General features: G+C 49.4%; 1 protein-coding gene across 1 annotated transcript; it reads right to left on the reverse strand.

Annotated features, from left to right (window-relative positions):
- Positions 1-7929: 7929 nt before the first annotated feature.
- MSX2 (msh homeobox 2) lies at positions 7930-13758 on the reverse strand. Its single transcript, XM_080554929.1, has 2 exons — positions 13192-13758; positions 7930-9581 (listed from the first exon to the last, which is right to left on the reverse strand). The coding sequence occupies exons 1-2, from the start codon at positions 13544-13546 to the stop codon at positions 9157-9159; spliced, it is 780 nt and encodes a 259-aa protein (XP_080411055.1). The 5' UTR covers positions 13547-13758; the 3' UTR covers positions 7930-9156.
- Positions 13759-14921: the final 1163 nt, after the last annotated feature.

The following is a 14921-nucleotide window of genomic DNA, read 5'->3' on the forward strand; positions in this document are numbered from 1 at the left end:
GCAGACATGTTTAATTGGAGTAAAGCTCAGAGTTGAGCTGTTTGGTGGATGAGAGGTTTGAGGGGAGAGGAACTCCCCAGATGGACAATTCCCTCTGACCTGTCCACCCAGCTGAAATCATCCCCCCATCTCCAACTTTGGCAGCCTGGCATCAGGGATAAGAAACAACATCTATCGCCAGTCCCAGCTGTTTTCCAGCCCAGCTTGGTGGGGTTACTCACCCCAAACAGTGCAGGGAGCTCTCTGAATCACTGAGGGTCCCCGATTCAAGTGCTGGGAGTGGAACAGAGCAAAACTCTCTGCAAATCACACACTTTGCTACATCCAGCTCAGCACAGCCCAACTGCAGAGCAGGAGCACCTCGCTCGGACTCCTCCAAGCTGCAGCCCGCTTCCACCTCCCTCTGCTCTCTTCCCCCTTGTTGCTCTTTCCATGAGCACTTACAGGAGATCTGCTGAAGGGGCAATTTTTACAACCTAATCCTAATAAAAGACAGCAGCTGCCAATGTGGAAACTCTGGACTCCAGGAGCATGACTGGATGGTCCGAAGTAATATTTTTGTGGTATTAATTACAAACCCTTTTTGCATCTACCACTTTCAATGTAGTCCTTCAAAAATGGAATGACAAATATGCCAAAAGCAATTATTTATGCACATTCAGCATTATTTGATCATGGTCAATTACTACCATGCTCCAAACTAGAGTACTGAAAAGAAAATCTTTCCCCTCCTTTTATTTTTTTTAAAGTCATCAGGAATAACATTTTCACGTTGTTGAGTGATGATGCCTCACACTGCTACCCAGCCTGCTTAAACAGAAAACATGCGTGTGGGGGGCTTGGTGTCCGTGGGCTGCAGGGAAAGGAGAGGGAGCTGCCTTGCCCACCGAGCGGGACGTGCTGAGGCCCCAGCACTGCACAGGGCTCCGCATTTTACCAGGCTATAAATAAGCTAATAAATGATTGGGAATAGCCTCTCGGAAGGCAATGCCTGCATCTCTCCTTTCCTCAGGCGAAGGGAAAAAGATCTCTCTTTTTTCTTTTCTTTTCTTCCTTCCTTTTTTTTTTTTTTTTAAACACAGCTTTTCCCTCTGCAAGAGGTGTACGTTTAATTATAAAAGAGCCTTTTTCGGTTGTAATCTGTTTCCAGTTCAATTCCTTTGCTGGATAAATCCCTTAAACGTGTTGTCATTCCTTATTTATTGATTGCAGGTATTTGGGGTTTAATTGAGCAAGTCGGTCGTGGCCCAGGGCAGGAGTGGCGCTACATGAGCAATTAAATCTGATTAGCCCGAGCCCTTTAAGCCCCAGCTGGGTGATTGATAACCGAGACCAACATTCTTCAATTGACTCGCTACATCAAAAAGGAGAAAGGCTTAGAGGAGAAACGCATGGGTCCAACATAAAAAATAGCAAAGGAGCCGAGCAGATTAGATTTGCAAAGGAGCTGAGCTAGCGGCGAAGGGAGCAGGGAGAACAGACCTGGTCAGCCCATAAAATAAATTCATAAGTGTCTCCTCCGTTAAAACTCAGCCAAAGCATTTTTTTCCTTAAAAAAAAAAAAAAAAAAAAAAAGGCTGAAGTGACCCGGCCTGTGGCGAAAATGGGCAAAGGCGGCGGAGCTCGGATTTTAACACCCCTCAGCCCTCGGAGCAGAGCACCATCCATAAAGCTGTCGTCTGTTTGTTAGTGTGTTTGTCTGCTCCGTCATTACGCTTTTTGCCCGGTAGTTTAAGAAAATAAACTAGCAGGGAGAACAGGAGTGAGTAACCCCCATTTATCACGCTGATGGATGTCCCGTGTCTCCCGCCGGGGGGGCAGTGGCCGGCCGGGGGCGGAGGAGAGGAGAGGAGGAGAGGAGCGGGGTGCCCCGGCCGCAGCATCCTCCTGCCCCTCTATTCGGGGGGGGAGTGAGTGGTACCCACCGGGAGCCCTGGGGCAGGGGCACTGCGGGGATTTGAGGTACGGGGATGCCCCGGGATCCGAGTCACAGGCGCTGAGAGCGTCTCCGCTCTGCAGTGCCGGGACAAACCCGCTTCTCCGTGAAGGGCTAATGAATTAGCTCAATTAAGCTCTCGGCAGCAGCGATGGAGAAGCGCCCCCCAGCAAACGCATCCGTCGGAGCCGCGTGGTTTTCTGTTTGGCATCGGCAAAAAGGGGAGGGCGTGAGGGGGGCCGCGGGGAATCCGCGGAGCCTCCGCGGTGCCAGCCCTCGGGGGTCGGCGTTAGGCGCGGAGCCTCCGCGGCACCGCCCGCCTCGTCCTCAATCACGGCGAAGGGGAAGGCCGGCAGGAATCAAAGCGGGACGAGAGGGTGAAAACCTTGGGGGGGGGGAGGGCAGCGCGGACCCCTCGGGGCTGAGTCCCGGGCTCGGGCGGGCGCCGCAGCCTCTACGGGGCGCGGGGTGCGAGGTGCGACCCCCGCCGGGGCACCGCGGGGCCGGGGAGGCTCCGAGGGCGCTCCCCTCCCGCTGCCGACTTTTCCCTCGGATCAAAACAGCTTGAAAGCAGCAGAAATCACTGGGGAGGGGAGGAGGACGTCAGCAGGAGCTGGACTTCTAAAAACCGTTCCGCCCCATAGGCTTTAATATTAAAAACCCCCTAGGAGTCTCAGACACTGTATTAATTAGTGCAACCACCCATGAAAAGTTGGGTTTGGAACAGCATTCTTTGCCCTGTGTGAAACAGCAACCCTAATAAACAATTGTTAACTTGGCCTATTGCCTCTGGTAAATTACACAGCATTAAAAAATAATGCTTTTCATATTAGGCAGTAATTAAAGGTTGGGACAGCTTTAAAACAAGAGGGGGAGGGGGGGAATCAAAGAAAATATAAAAATGTTCTTTCAAGAGTTATGGGAGGCTAATAAAGTATGTCTGTTATAGTGCACCACTTTGCCCCCAGCTACAGCCAAACTGGAGCCACTGCAATTGCCTCTCAATAAGATAATGATATTCCTTTCTCTGCTATTAAAAGGCTCCCAGTGCAAACTTAAAATGATTTATTTAATTTAAGAAATTATGAGGTGTAACTTCAAAGCGTAAGCCGTTAGTAATGGAAAACACCAGGTTGTTTAAAATTATAATAATAATTGTTTGGAATACAGTGACATCAAAGTGCTTTCATCACCAAATAAAATATAGCACAGACCCCCAAATCCAGTGGAGTTTATTGAGTAGACATTTTTTGGTGTGTTTTTATTATTTCCTTATCAAGAGACATTATTTTAGCAGCTCCTTTTCTCAGCTTTGATGTTTTGACAGTCTTAAATTAATTTTATTGCGTTTTTTTGGCTCGGAGATGGGAGATTATTCTGACTGCTTATTTTTCATTATGACTTTTTTGTTTTCAAAAACCGGTTTGTTATTTAGCACAGCACCTTGATAAGCGCAGTTGAAATGAATTGGCCATTACAGGTCATTAAAAAGCAAAGAATTCTGTTTTCAAGCAATCCATTACACGTCTGGGAAAATATTCCTACTTAAAACAAACTTTGAGTCGAACGCTGGCATAATCAGTTTAATAAAACGGGTAGCGCATACTTTTAAGAAACGTGTTTTTTTTCTTTACGAGATTCTTGCTTATTCAAAACACGGCAATCTAAGAAATACATATACAGAACATTTTGCCAAAACGACCTGCCTTTACAGTAAGACTATCACAGAATGTTTTTAATTTCCTTCAACAGTGTTATAAAACATTAATCGTACATACATTGCTGAGACTTTTCCTTCCCAAGCAAAGCAGAATTATTCCAATCCCCTTTTAAAAAAATTGGTAGCATTTTAAAATATACTGCAGTTGCAGCTTTATAGACCGGTATTTCCACTAAAACAGCAGGGACAGAATTGCTCTGGTGTTAAAAGACTGAAATATAATGGATGGAAAGATTTTTATTCCTTTCGTGCAACTAGTAGCACCCGCCAAATGCCTTATGGATTACGGTGGGAAACACACATCGAGGGACTAAGGGACTCAAAATCAAACCAAAACAACAACAAAAAAATAGACAACAAAAAAAGACCCCAAAGCCACCCTCCTTTCACAGTGTCGTCCGACACCGAAAAGGAGTGTGAGCCGTGCGGTAGTTCGTTCCTGGGCTTCCCAGTGCGGGAATGAACGATGAAGTTGCCCTCAGACCATTAATGCAATTCACTGGAAAAAATATCCTCCCTGCTCTGGCAGGGAAAAATCGGAATAACCGCTCTGTTTTTATTTTGCAAGAGGCACTTCTTAGGCAAATAATGTGGGCACTGCTGAAAGTAGGTTAGCTTCTAGAAATGACCCCCAGAAAAAGCTTTTTTTTTTTTTTTCCAAAATCCTCGTGATGGTTATTGATCGTAGGCACGAGAGAACCACAGTGACCCTGAATGCTTTTTTTTTTTTTTCTCTCTTTTAACGACGTTTACATCCTTTTTATAATTTTCTAATAAGCAGATACATGTTAATATGCGGCGAAACTAAACCGGGCATGAATAGTAGGGGGAAATACGCTCAGGAGAAAGCAAAATGATGACCTCCTGTCTGAGGAGCCCCGGGGTCGGTACGCCCCGGACCCACCGGAGGGGCTCCGCGGGTCCCTGCCTGCTTGCGCGGGAGCTGCGCGGTCTCCTTGGGGTCTCCTCCCGCAGCCCCGGGGCGGGCCGGGGGGCAACAGAGCTTTGTGGGGCTCGTGGGTCGCCCTTTGCCTTTCTCTCCTCCTCCTCCTCCTGTGCGTGTCCAGCACTCCCCCTCCGAAATCCTGCAACGCCCCGGGCGTGCGCGAATCCGGCGATTCCTGGCAACGTCTACGGCATTTGTGTGCCGGGACATACGGACTCTATAGGGAAATAGTTGGCCAGCATAGAGATGCACGTGTGCGCGCACACACGCGTGTCCCTGTATGCTGCGTGGGTGCGTGTAAATCCCCGGCGCAGGCTGCCCGCGACGCGGAAACCGCCCGGGGGCTCGGGACCGGCTGCCGGGGGAAGGATGCCGCCGCCGGGCTCCGCTTCCCCCTGAGCTCTGCTCGGCTCGGAGGTCATCTGCCTCCCCGTCCCCGCCGTCCCCATCCCCACCCCGAGTGCCGTGGCGGCGGAGCAGGTGGCCGGTCCTGCGCCGCTGCCGGTAGCCGGTGCCCAGCCGGGAGCCGGCTCCTTCCCGGCGCTGCGGCCCCGGGAGCCGGGCCGAGGGGCCGGAGGCCTCCCGGTGAATTCTGTGCCCCCCCCCCCACCGAGCCCGGTACCGGCTGCCCCCGGCCTCGTAGCGAGGCTCCCGGCGGGGCTGAAGCCCCGCGCCCTCCGGCACGCCGGCTCGCAGACGCGCCGCAGCCACCGAGCGTTCCTCCTTCCCCTTTTAAAACGCAGGAATTCCGGGCTTTGACAAGGCAATGTGACAACATGAAATGCAGGCTCCAAGCGCCCGTGGCTTTAGGTAATGAACACTTGGCCGTAGCGAGTCAGAGAGCCCATTCCTAACTGTTTATGTCAACAAATCCATACCTCGTGAATTAAGGTCCCGGGAGAGCTGCGCTGTGCCCGGCTGGCCTGAGCCACCGTTCAGCAGGTCGGGATTTTAGGGATCGGGATAATTTATCGCGTTGTTTTTAATGTTTATTATTTATTGCTCTAATTATTTTTCACTTTCTATTGGAAATTTAAAATATATAGATGTACCTGGAACAGATGCCAACTCCTTTCAGTCTCACTCAACTTCTAATCATCGCATCTGCTTTGTGTCAGAAAATACTTTGGGAACAATTTAACTTTGCATTAAAATAACTAATTAAAGCCACACCTCCACAGCCTCTTGCGAAAGTGGAGGAGGAATTTCAGTAAGTGCATCGCGTTTAATGGTAGCATTCTGATTTCCCTGCCTTGCTGTAATTTATTCAGTTACAGATCTGCCTGCGGGGCAGCTCCCATTAGGCCGATGATGAAGTCTCATGAGTAAAGCTTGACACCTCCCTCGTAATAAAATATAATACTCAATTAACTCGGCCTTTCTGAAGGATTTAATTGGAACAAGTTAATAATGGGCGCAGGGTGAATTGTCATGCCATCCGCAAGCTCGGGGAAGGTGTCATGGATCCGTCCTGCCTTTCCCATACCAAAGGTTGTAACCGAGTTTTGGAAGCTTTTCCTTCAACACCCTTGTGTTCTGCAATAAATCTGTATCCATTTAAGGATCTATCATAACACACACAAAGCTCCTGCGCTCAGAGTTTCCAGCGAAAAGATTTAGCTGTAATCCCTGACACAGCTGATTTATACTGAAGGTTAAAAAATACCGCTGGTTTATTTATAACCGGCCCGGCCCAGCTTAGAAAGCACTCGGGACAATTGGAGAGGGAAGGAGAGGGGCGAGGGGGGTTTCGCCCTGCCCCGGAATTAAGGGGATAACGCTTCAGAAAGGGAGAGCCCGAGAAAGGAGCGGTTGTCTCCCGTTTTTTATCCGGCAGTAAATGCTAATTTGAAAAGTCTGCGTGGAGATTGGATTCCCCCAGCTTTGTTCCCTACAATCGCGAAGCTGGAAGGTTAACAGGGGGCTGGCCGAGCGGGGCTGGCCGAGAAGGATCCGCGATGCCCGGAGCCCCTCCGAGCAGCCCCGCTCGGGAGGTGTTCTTCCCCCCCCGGCCCTTCCCTCCTCGCCCAGCCGAGGCCCGATCCTGCATGGTGCTGAACGCCCTTCCCCCGGTGCGCACAGACCAGCGTGGGGTAGGGGAAAGCTTTCTTCCGTACATCGGAGCATGGCCGAATCAAATCTCCCGGCTGCTCCAGAGGAGGTAAATGCACCTCCCTGCCCAGCTCGGAGCCCAGAGGTCACTCCTAAATCCAAAAAGCCTCCTACAGAAAAATGCAAAGTGCTGTGCTGGGCCAGCAGGAACGGGACTTGGAGAGCCGCAGTTATCCAGCTCTGACCTCCCGGGCACCCCCTTCATCCCCACACACCCGAGGGCCCCGCACCAGAGAGGGCAGAGGAATATGGTCAGGCACCTGCTCTCTGGGCAGCACAGGAGAGTCCCTTTAGGGAGGTTGCCCCAAAAAGTAGGGAACAGGATGACAGCAGGTGGGAGCCCTGAAATGCCACTGTGCTGGAGTATTGCAGGGTCCCTGCCCAGCCCTCACTGCACTAAAGGACCCCCAGAAGTGGCTGGGGCCGACAGCAGCAACCCACTAGAGACAGCTTTGAGGTCAGGGGAAAGGCGAGTCGAGGGGAGAGGCCTGAGCAAAAGAGAAGGGCTCACGAGCTAAGAAAAGCAGTGGAAACATCACCAGAATATGATGCTGTAAAGAACAGAGGCGCCTAAAAGGGGTTGTTAAAAACAAGGAAACCTCATAAAAGGTTTGGCTTTCGACTTTGAATTGTTGACTTGCAATTCACCTTCATGTGCTGCAAATTTGGCTTTAATTCAGATTCAGAAGGGGAAATAATCATAAAGGCAACCAAAACATTCCTTTGAACTTGACCCAGCAGTGCAAAACACACACGGAGAGAAGTTACCTTTTAAAGAACTCCAAACACTCACAGACCCACACGTGATTAAACATGTTTTTTCTTTTTTTTTTTTAATTTAATTCGAAATAAGAGATAAGAAATAATAAATCTTCAATAAAATATATAAAATTGTACAAGGCATCCCTTTCAAAGGGACTTTCCTATAATGGAAGATTGGGGGTGAGGGGAAGGGAGATGGGAAGTTCATCTATAGTGAGTCCCGGGCGGTGACAGTGCCTCGGTCAAAACAAACCAAAACCAGCAAAACCTTGTGGCTTTTTTCATGTTACTGCCCTTTTCTTTTTGGTTTCTTCTCAACATGCTAAGAAAATAAATCCAGGACAATCTCTGCCTTCAGTGCTCCACAGCCTTTGGAGGAATTTTCTCACAAAGTTTAGCAAGAGTAATACACATAATACAATAGTTATAAGGAGAAGCCTGGGGAAGACACTGCCAGCACTTGGGGAGCTCCCATGGGGACAGAGGTTACGCAGTCTCTTGGCATCCCACCATCCTACAAGTAATGCTGTTGGATTTTGATACCTGGATTTCTCTTTAAAAGGGCTTGAAGCATGAGTCACTTACATTAGCATCCTTTGCAATGGAAGGAGAGGAAGACACAGGAGATTCTTCTATTTAATATAGACTGTTGCAAATACTAATAAAAAATACCAAACGTCTCCATAGAAGAGTTTGACAACCCTTGCTCACCACCACTGTGGAAACAACCCACGGCTTCTTTCCTCAGAAACTCCCTTCCCTCCCTTTTGAATGGTTTTCAAAAACCATCGTGGAGCCACGGTTACCCGGCTGTAGACAAAGATTTCTAAGCACACCAATAGGAAGAGATAAAGACCAGAATGCCTAATAACCCTCCCTTGCACTCTATCTCCCCTCACAGTGCTTTACAAACAATAAATTTTAATTTACACAGATAAAGGCATTACAAGAGCCAATGGTGGATAAAGCTGTTGCTTTACTTTCTGCATTTAAGGGTCCCTCATCTTGTTGCAAAGGTCTGTCGATGTTTGGGATGCAAAAAAAATTTCCCTACCCCCAGAAATGCAGGAACTTGCTGGCTCTGAACTTCACTCAGACTCTACTGGGCCTAATTTCTATTTACACGGTGTCTGTATCTAAAGGCTCTGCTTTCTTTAAAAAACATAGAACAACGACAAAGAAAACAAAACCCTCCCAAACACCTTAATTATACCTTTTTATTTCCCTCCCCCTGCCCCCATAGTAAATGATGACACTTGAGAGTGTGGATTTAGGGCATGTACCCCTTTTACTTTAAACACATGTTGGGCCCCATCATGTAAGGTGTTGGGAAATCTCTGCCTCCATAAAACATTTTTTTTTCACCCATTCCTTTTTATTCTATTTTTACATGCACTGTATAAAAACCCTACATTTGCTCAAATGTTTTTTCTTTTTTTTGTTTTTACATTTTTTTTTCTCTGAGGATCAGATTCTGAGCGCTCAGAGCACTCTCAGAAGACACCCAACCTGTAGCATACAGGATGCCTTGCTTTGCTAACGCGAACTCCTGTACACTCGGGATGGCATTTAGAAGCCTGCAGTAAGAACGGCCAGTACTGGTTGGGGTACTGCCTTCTCAGGGTTGGACAAGATCCACCAGGAAGTCTGTCTTGCTGTCGCTTTGTCTTTCTGATCTTCTTAGGATAAGTGGTACATGCTATATCCAACAGGAGTAGCATAGAGTCCAACGGGCGGGATAGGAAGCACAGGTCTGTGAAAAGGGTAGGATGTTCCATACAGTGAGGCGGCCTGGATGGGGGAGTTGATAGGGAAAGGGAGGCTGAACCCCGACGGCAACATGGGCTTCGCTGCCATTTTGAGCTTCTCTAGCTCAGCCTCCTGCAGTCTCTTGGCCTTGGCCCTCCGATTCTGGAACCAGATTTTGACTTGGGTCTCTGTGAGGTTGAGGGAGCTGGAGAACTCTGCTCTCTCGGCGATGGACAGATACTGCTTCTGGCGGAACTTGCGCTCCAGAGCCAGCAGCTGGGAAGTGGTGAATGGGGTTCGGGGCTTCCTATTCGTCTTGTGCTTCCTCAGGGTGCAGGCAGTGGGACTCAGGTGTCCTGCAAGGAAGGAAAAGGCCGGTTACCGCAAAGGCAGGGAGACCTGGGTGCTTTGGGGAGACATGTTGCACTTGAGAGAGCCCAGGGGGATACATATAGGGAGGGTGTCTCAACAGGTGATACCCTCAAAACAGGCCATCTTTTACAAATGACACTGCAATTCTCTTACTAGACAAACTTAAGTTTACGGGACTTCGGCAGATGTCAAGGGAAGTGAAAGTTTGGCTCTGATTTTAAGGGGATAGCTCATAGGAAAACAGGGCACAAAGGATTCAGAGATACCCAGTAGACCACTTTAACAGTCACATCGTGGGGATCTAAAGCACACAAAATAGCTGTCTTGGTAGCTGCAGAACTGGAAGAGTAACCCCAACATAGCACAGGACAAACACAGGCGGAAGCAGGAGATTCACAAAAGCACCGTGCTGCAAGAGACAAGCCCATGCCAGGATTCCTCCACCAAGAGCAACAAGTCAACCCCGTGAGTTTATCCCAGCAGCTGAAGAACAGGATCTGATAACTTTTATGTTTGGGATAATTGGGTGTTATTCTTGCTATTTCTTCTACCATTGAAATCAAGAGCAGCTTTCCACTCTACTTAATAAGTTTTGTTTGTTTTTCCTCAAGCAGTATTTTCTGTTTTTCAGCAAGTATCAAAAAAGCAGAAAACATCACACTTCTCATTCAATACTTAGTTTTTATGACATCTGCCATATTGATGCCACATAGCTGCAGCATCTGTACCCAACACAAGTCAGGAAATCTGCTACCTTTTGTGCTTTCCTTATAACCTTAACCAGGTTAGGCACTTGTTCCAGAGATGGCACATGGCTGAGTTGTCTTTAAATTCATTTTACATTTCTATAATAAATTAAAAGAATGATTTAAAAGCATTCTGCTGTTTTGAAAAACTTTGCAATTTGAAATTTGGCTATGTTTGGGATCACTCCCGGGACATACAAGTCACCCCGGCTCCCAAGCCTGATACAGAAAATGTCACCCAGTCTCTCATAAGTAGCTGCTAAATTTTGTACATGTCTAGTTCACACACTTCTCAGTATTTTCTGAAACGTTTTAACTTTCCCTTATTTACGTGTTTATTTTTAAATAAACTGGACCGCGAAGCTGTTCAAATGGGCATCTTGCAATTAAAAAAGTCTCACGAAGAAAGCGTTAAAAAATTCAGAGAGTGGAGGGAGAAAACGGCTCCATAAAAAAAGCAAAATTTCTCTTCTTGCTCTTCTTCTAGATACTGAACACGAAAAAAATAAATCCCTCTCAGAAAACAACTTGTCAAATGCCATCTAACGATCACATGAGAGCATTTTAATAACTAAGCTGCTAACCGTGACATTTGGTGCACTCCTAAAACTTGACGCAAACTACACCAAATTCACTACCGGTTACCCCGCTATTCCACTCTCTCTTTTTAAAACGAAACCGATTTATTTTGTGGATTTTCAAAGACCCAGCTATAAGCCAGCTGCTTCCAGAAGGGATGGGGTTTACAAGGGCGACGGTCGCTCCGGGATCGCTCTCCATCCCAGCGCCTTCCCCGGGTTTTGGGTTAGCCCGACTCATCCCGACTTTTGCTATGCACGGGGGAAACTTCAAAAACGAGCTTTTAAACTAAATCCCAGACAAATAGTGCCCTCGGAATAAACCCAAACGTCCACCAGCTTTTTCTTCCACCATCCCCTAAATGACAGCCAGCCTCTGATAAGAAGCAGGGACGGTCGCCTGAGCAGAGCCTGTAGTTCTGTTTACACCGTGTCAGTCCTAAAGCACTCGCTGCAGTGATTTGTTCCGCTCTTTTTTTTGTTTTGATTTTTTGCCCTGTTTATCGTCTGTTTTCTGGCCAACGGCGGACAAGAATCATCACTTCCCTACTTCATCCCACCTGTAATGTTAATAATCATAGATCGAGGAGCTTGCCCTAACATCAAAGCCCTCCACGGACAGACGGGGCGTCCTGCGGGAGCACCGCTCATCGCCCCGCACTGTCACCGCGGCTCCGATGGGGCCGAAAGCCGGGGAAGAGGGAAATGAGGAAGATGATCAAGGCCGAAGGACTTCCCCGAGCTAAGGCTCCTACCACTGATCGTTTTTCGCCCCAAATCCCTCTGAAATCATGGGATCTGAACTCCCTGGATATTGAAGTCCTTTACAAGGCTATTTTCCAGATCTCGACAACTACCGATTTTAATAGAGAAATAGTAGAATTTCGAAGAAAAAAAGTATCCAAAGAAGATTAGGCCCCGTCTTGTAGAGGGGGGGGTCTGGGTAGGAGCACAAGCTTCTTTTCCTGAATTTCCAGAGTACTCGAGGGTACATGAAAGTCGCAAAGCGGAGCTACTCCGCAGTGACACGGGCGGCCTGTTTTCCTCCCGGCCCCTCTCACAGTCTCTCTCCCAACACGTTAGAAGTCAAATTAATTCGGGATAATCGCAAAGGAAAAGAAGGGTCTGAAACCCAAATCGAAATAACTGTCTAAAAACAGAGGAGATGTAATAGCACTAAACTTCCTTCTTGTAATAATAGTTTACAGGAGCAAGTTCTGCAAGACCGTCCTGATAAATAGTTCGCATCGACAAAGCCATTAACTTGCATAAAGTAGAGAATTTAGTTTTCATCAGGCAAGCCAGGGATGCATAGATTAGTGGAGATCGATCTGCTAATACAGGTGCCTCTCTGCCAAGGCTCTTGGCGATGGGAAGGCAGAGTCTAGCACTGCCGGGCTACGCTTTTCACCTTTTCTTGGAGGTAGTTTTTGGGCTCTTAATTTCTTTCTTTTCATTTTTTTAAATACAATTTAAGTTTTAAAACAAAAACGGGAAGGGGGAGATTTCGCCGAAAGCGAAATGCAACTCAGCACAGACACAGCAGCGCGGGTAGAACCCCAAAGGGGTTTAAAAAGTGACCTGTCACCTCCGGATCTGTGTCCCCACGACGGTGGGAGGGGGGTCGGGAGGGTAAAGAGGTCAGGCCCAGCTCGGAAAACTTTGACAGGCTGCTTGCAGCGAGGATGAGAGAGGCAGGACAGATCCATCGGTCCAGGACAGACCGCAGTGGGAGACAGCGCACCGAAAGCGCGCAAGATGCGAAGGAAGAATTTCTAGGATTTAAGAGCGAGGAGGAGATTGCTTTGAACATTTCGTATAAGCAAGAACGAGATGGAGCAATTCCAGTTCTCACTACAAGGGGATGACAGAAAAGTACAAAGTGGCAGCAGGGGAGCCGAATGTAGGGAAAGGGAGCTCCCGATCTTTGTACGGTTTTAAAAAAATATTTTATATTTATATATATACAATCATATATAGATGCGTAAATATATAACTGTGGTGTGTATATAAACGCCCAAGTAACATGAAGATAAAATGTAAACACAGGCAGAAAGCAACATATACAGAAATATAGTGTCTAGATGGATATGGCCAACGTGCTGCCGGGCAGCTCGGTGCCTGGGGAACCGCACAGCTCGGGGCCGCGGCTCGGAGCCCGGTACCCGGAGCCCGCTGGCCGGTTCCCGGTGCCCACCTCCCCTCGCTCCCCATCCGCGGGGGCACCGCGAAGCCCTGCGCTGCCCTCCGCCGCTTCCCCGGCCACTCACTTGGCGGAGGCGAATATCTGCCGGCCTCTTGGATCCAGGACGTGCCGTCCTCCGAGTTCTCCGATTTAACCGAGGCGGTGTCGAAGGTTTTTGTAAGAGCCCCGGGGGGGCTGTGCGCGTCCCGGGAGCCGTGGCCCGGCAGCAGCAGGTTCCTGGAGGTGCCCACGGCCGCCCCGTCGGCGCTGCCCCCCGCCGCGGCCAGCGGCAGCTCTTTGGGGGGTTTCTTGTCGGACATGAGGGCTTCCACGCTGAACGGCAAGCTGGACACCTTGACTTTGTGGTGCTCCTCGGAGCCGGCCGCCGGGCCCTCCTCGTCGGAGGAGAAAACCTCCTTCGCCTTGGAAGGAGAAGCCATCGCGGGTGAGGAGGAAGGCTGGAGCGGGGCCGCCCGGGGAGCTGCGCTGCGCCTCTACCCGGCCCTGCGCGGGGACTGCGCGAGTGAGGCGCTGCGGAGCCGCCCCCCTTTTTTCCCCCCTCTGGGGGCTCCCCGGCTCTTTCCTCCTTTGGGAAGTGGAGTAAACGCCCCGCGGGCCAATCAGAGGCCGAGCTGGGCCCTGACGTCGCGGGGTGACTCACGCCATTGGCTCGGGGGAGGGAGGGAGGGTGGGGAGAAACTTTATTTATTTATTTATTTTAACTTTTTTTTTTTTTTTTTCTCGGGGCTTATTTTGCTCGGGGTGTTCCCCCTCCTCACCCCTCCCCCCCTGCCCCCCCCCCCCCCAGAGTCCCCTCCGAAATGAATTAGCGCTTAATGACACGGGCAGCCAGCGGAGCCGTGCCATTAAGGAGCCGTCCAAGGGCTATAATCAGAGCAAAGCAAGAAAAGAGCCGCCGGGGTAATTAAGGGCTGATGATTAGGCGAAGAGGAAAACTTTAGAAGATCGCGGCTCTGCCTCCTCTCGCCGCCGGCCCGGCCCCTCCCGGCCGTCCCCGGTCTCCCCCCGGCCGCGCCCCCGACGCCCCCCAGGCACCGCCGCGCCCCAGCCCCGCCGCCCCCCCCGGGGTCTGCCCGACCCCGGCCGCATCCCCTAAAACCGAGATTTTTATTTACTTATTTATTTTTTCCCGAGGACACTGTCTGTGTGTATGCTAAGGGTTCTGGACCCTCGCTCAGCGAAGAAACGCGGCAGTTTGTTCTTCGCATTTTTACCCCCCAAAAAGTAGGGGGTTGTTTGCGTTTCCTCGGCAGCAGGAGCTGAGCTGAGGGAAAACACGCTGCGGAGGTTAGATCTCTAATTATTATTTTTCCAGCGTCAATTACACACGTGATGAATAGATGAGCTTTAATAAATTAGGGCCACGCAGTCCTTAATTAAGAGGCATATCAGACTAGTACTATGAAAGCGATTCTCTCACTTTTGGGCTTCCTACCAGTGGTATGAATAAAGAGTATCATTTTAAAAGCGTTTCTAATTACGGCGTGGATAAAAGCAAATGCATAGTGTTCTTTTCGTAATGATTTTAATCTTACACCGGGCGTTATTTCATGCTGTGCCCGTAACTTTCGCTGTTTTTTTTAACGTCCAGAAAACGCAGAGTTTGGGATCCGTTTTGGTGCTGGTTACAACCGAGGCTGTATAACCCAAAACACTCTGGAAAGGGGGCAGAGCATCTGCCCGGTCTGGGGCTGGGCGCTCAGCTCCGCGCTCCGTGCCCTGACTCCAGGGGAGGCTCAGACAAGGCTGCGGGCTTGGTCTTGGACAGCTGCAGGTCTGTGCTCCCCGAGCCTT

The sequence above is a fragment of the Anser brachyrhynchus genome, assembly GCF_964034855.1.
Source record: "Anser brachyrhynchus genome assembly, chromosome: 14".
Lineage (NCBI taxonomy): Eukaryota > Metazoa > Chordata > Aves > Anseriformes > Anatidae > Anser > Anser brachyrhynchus.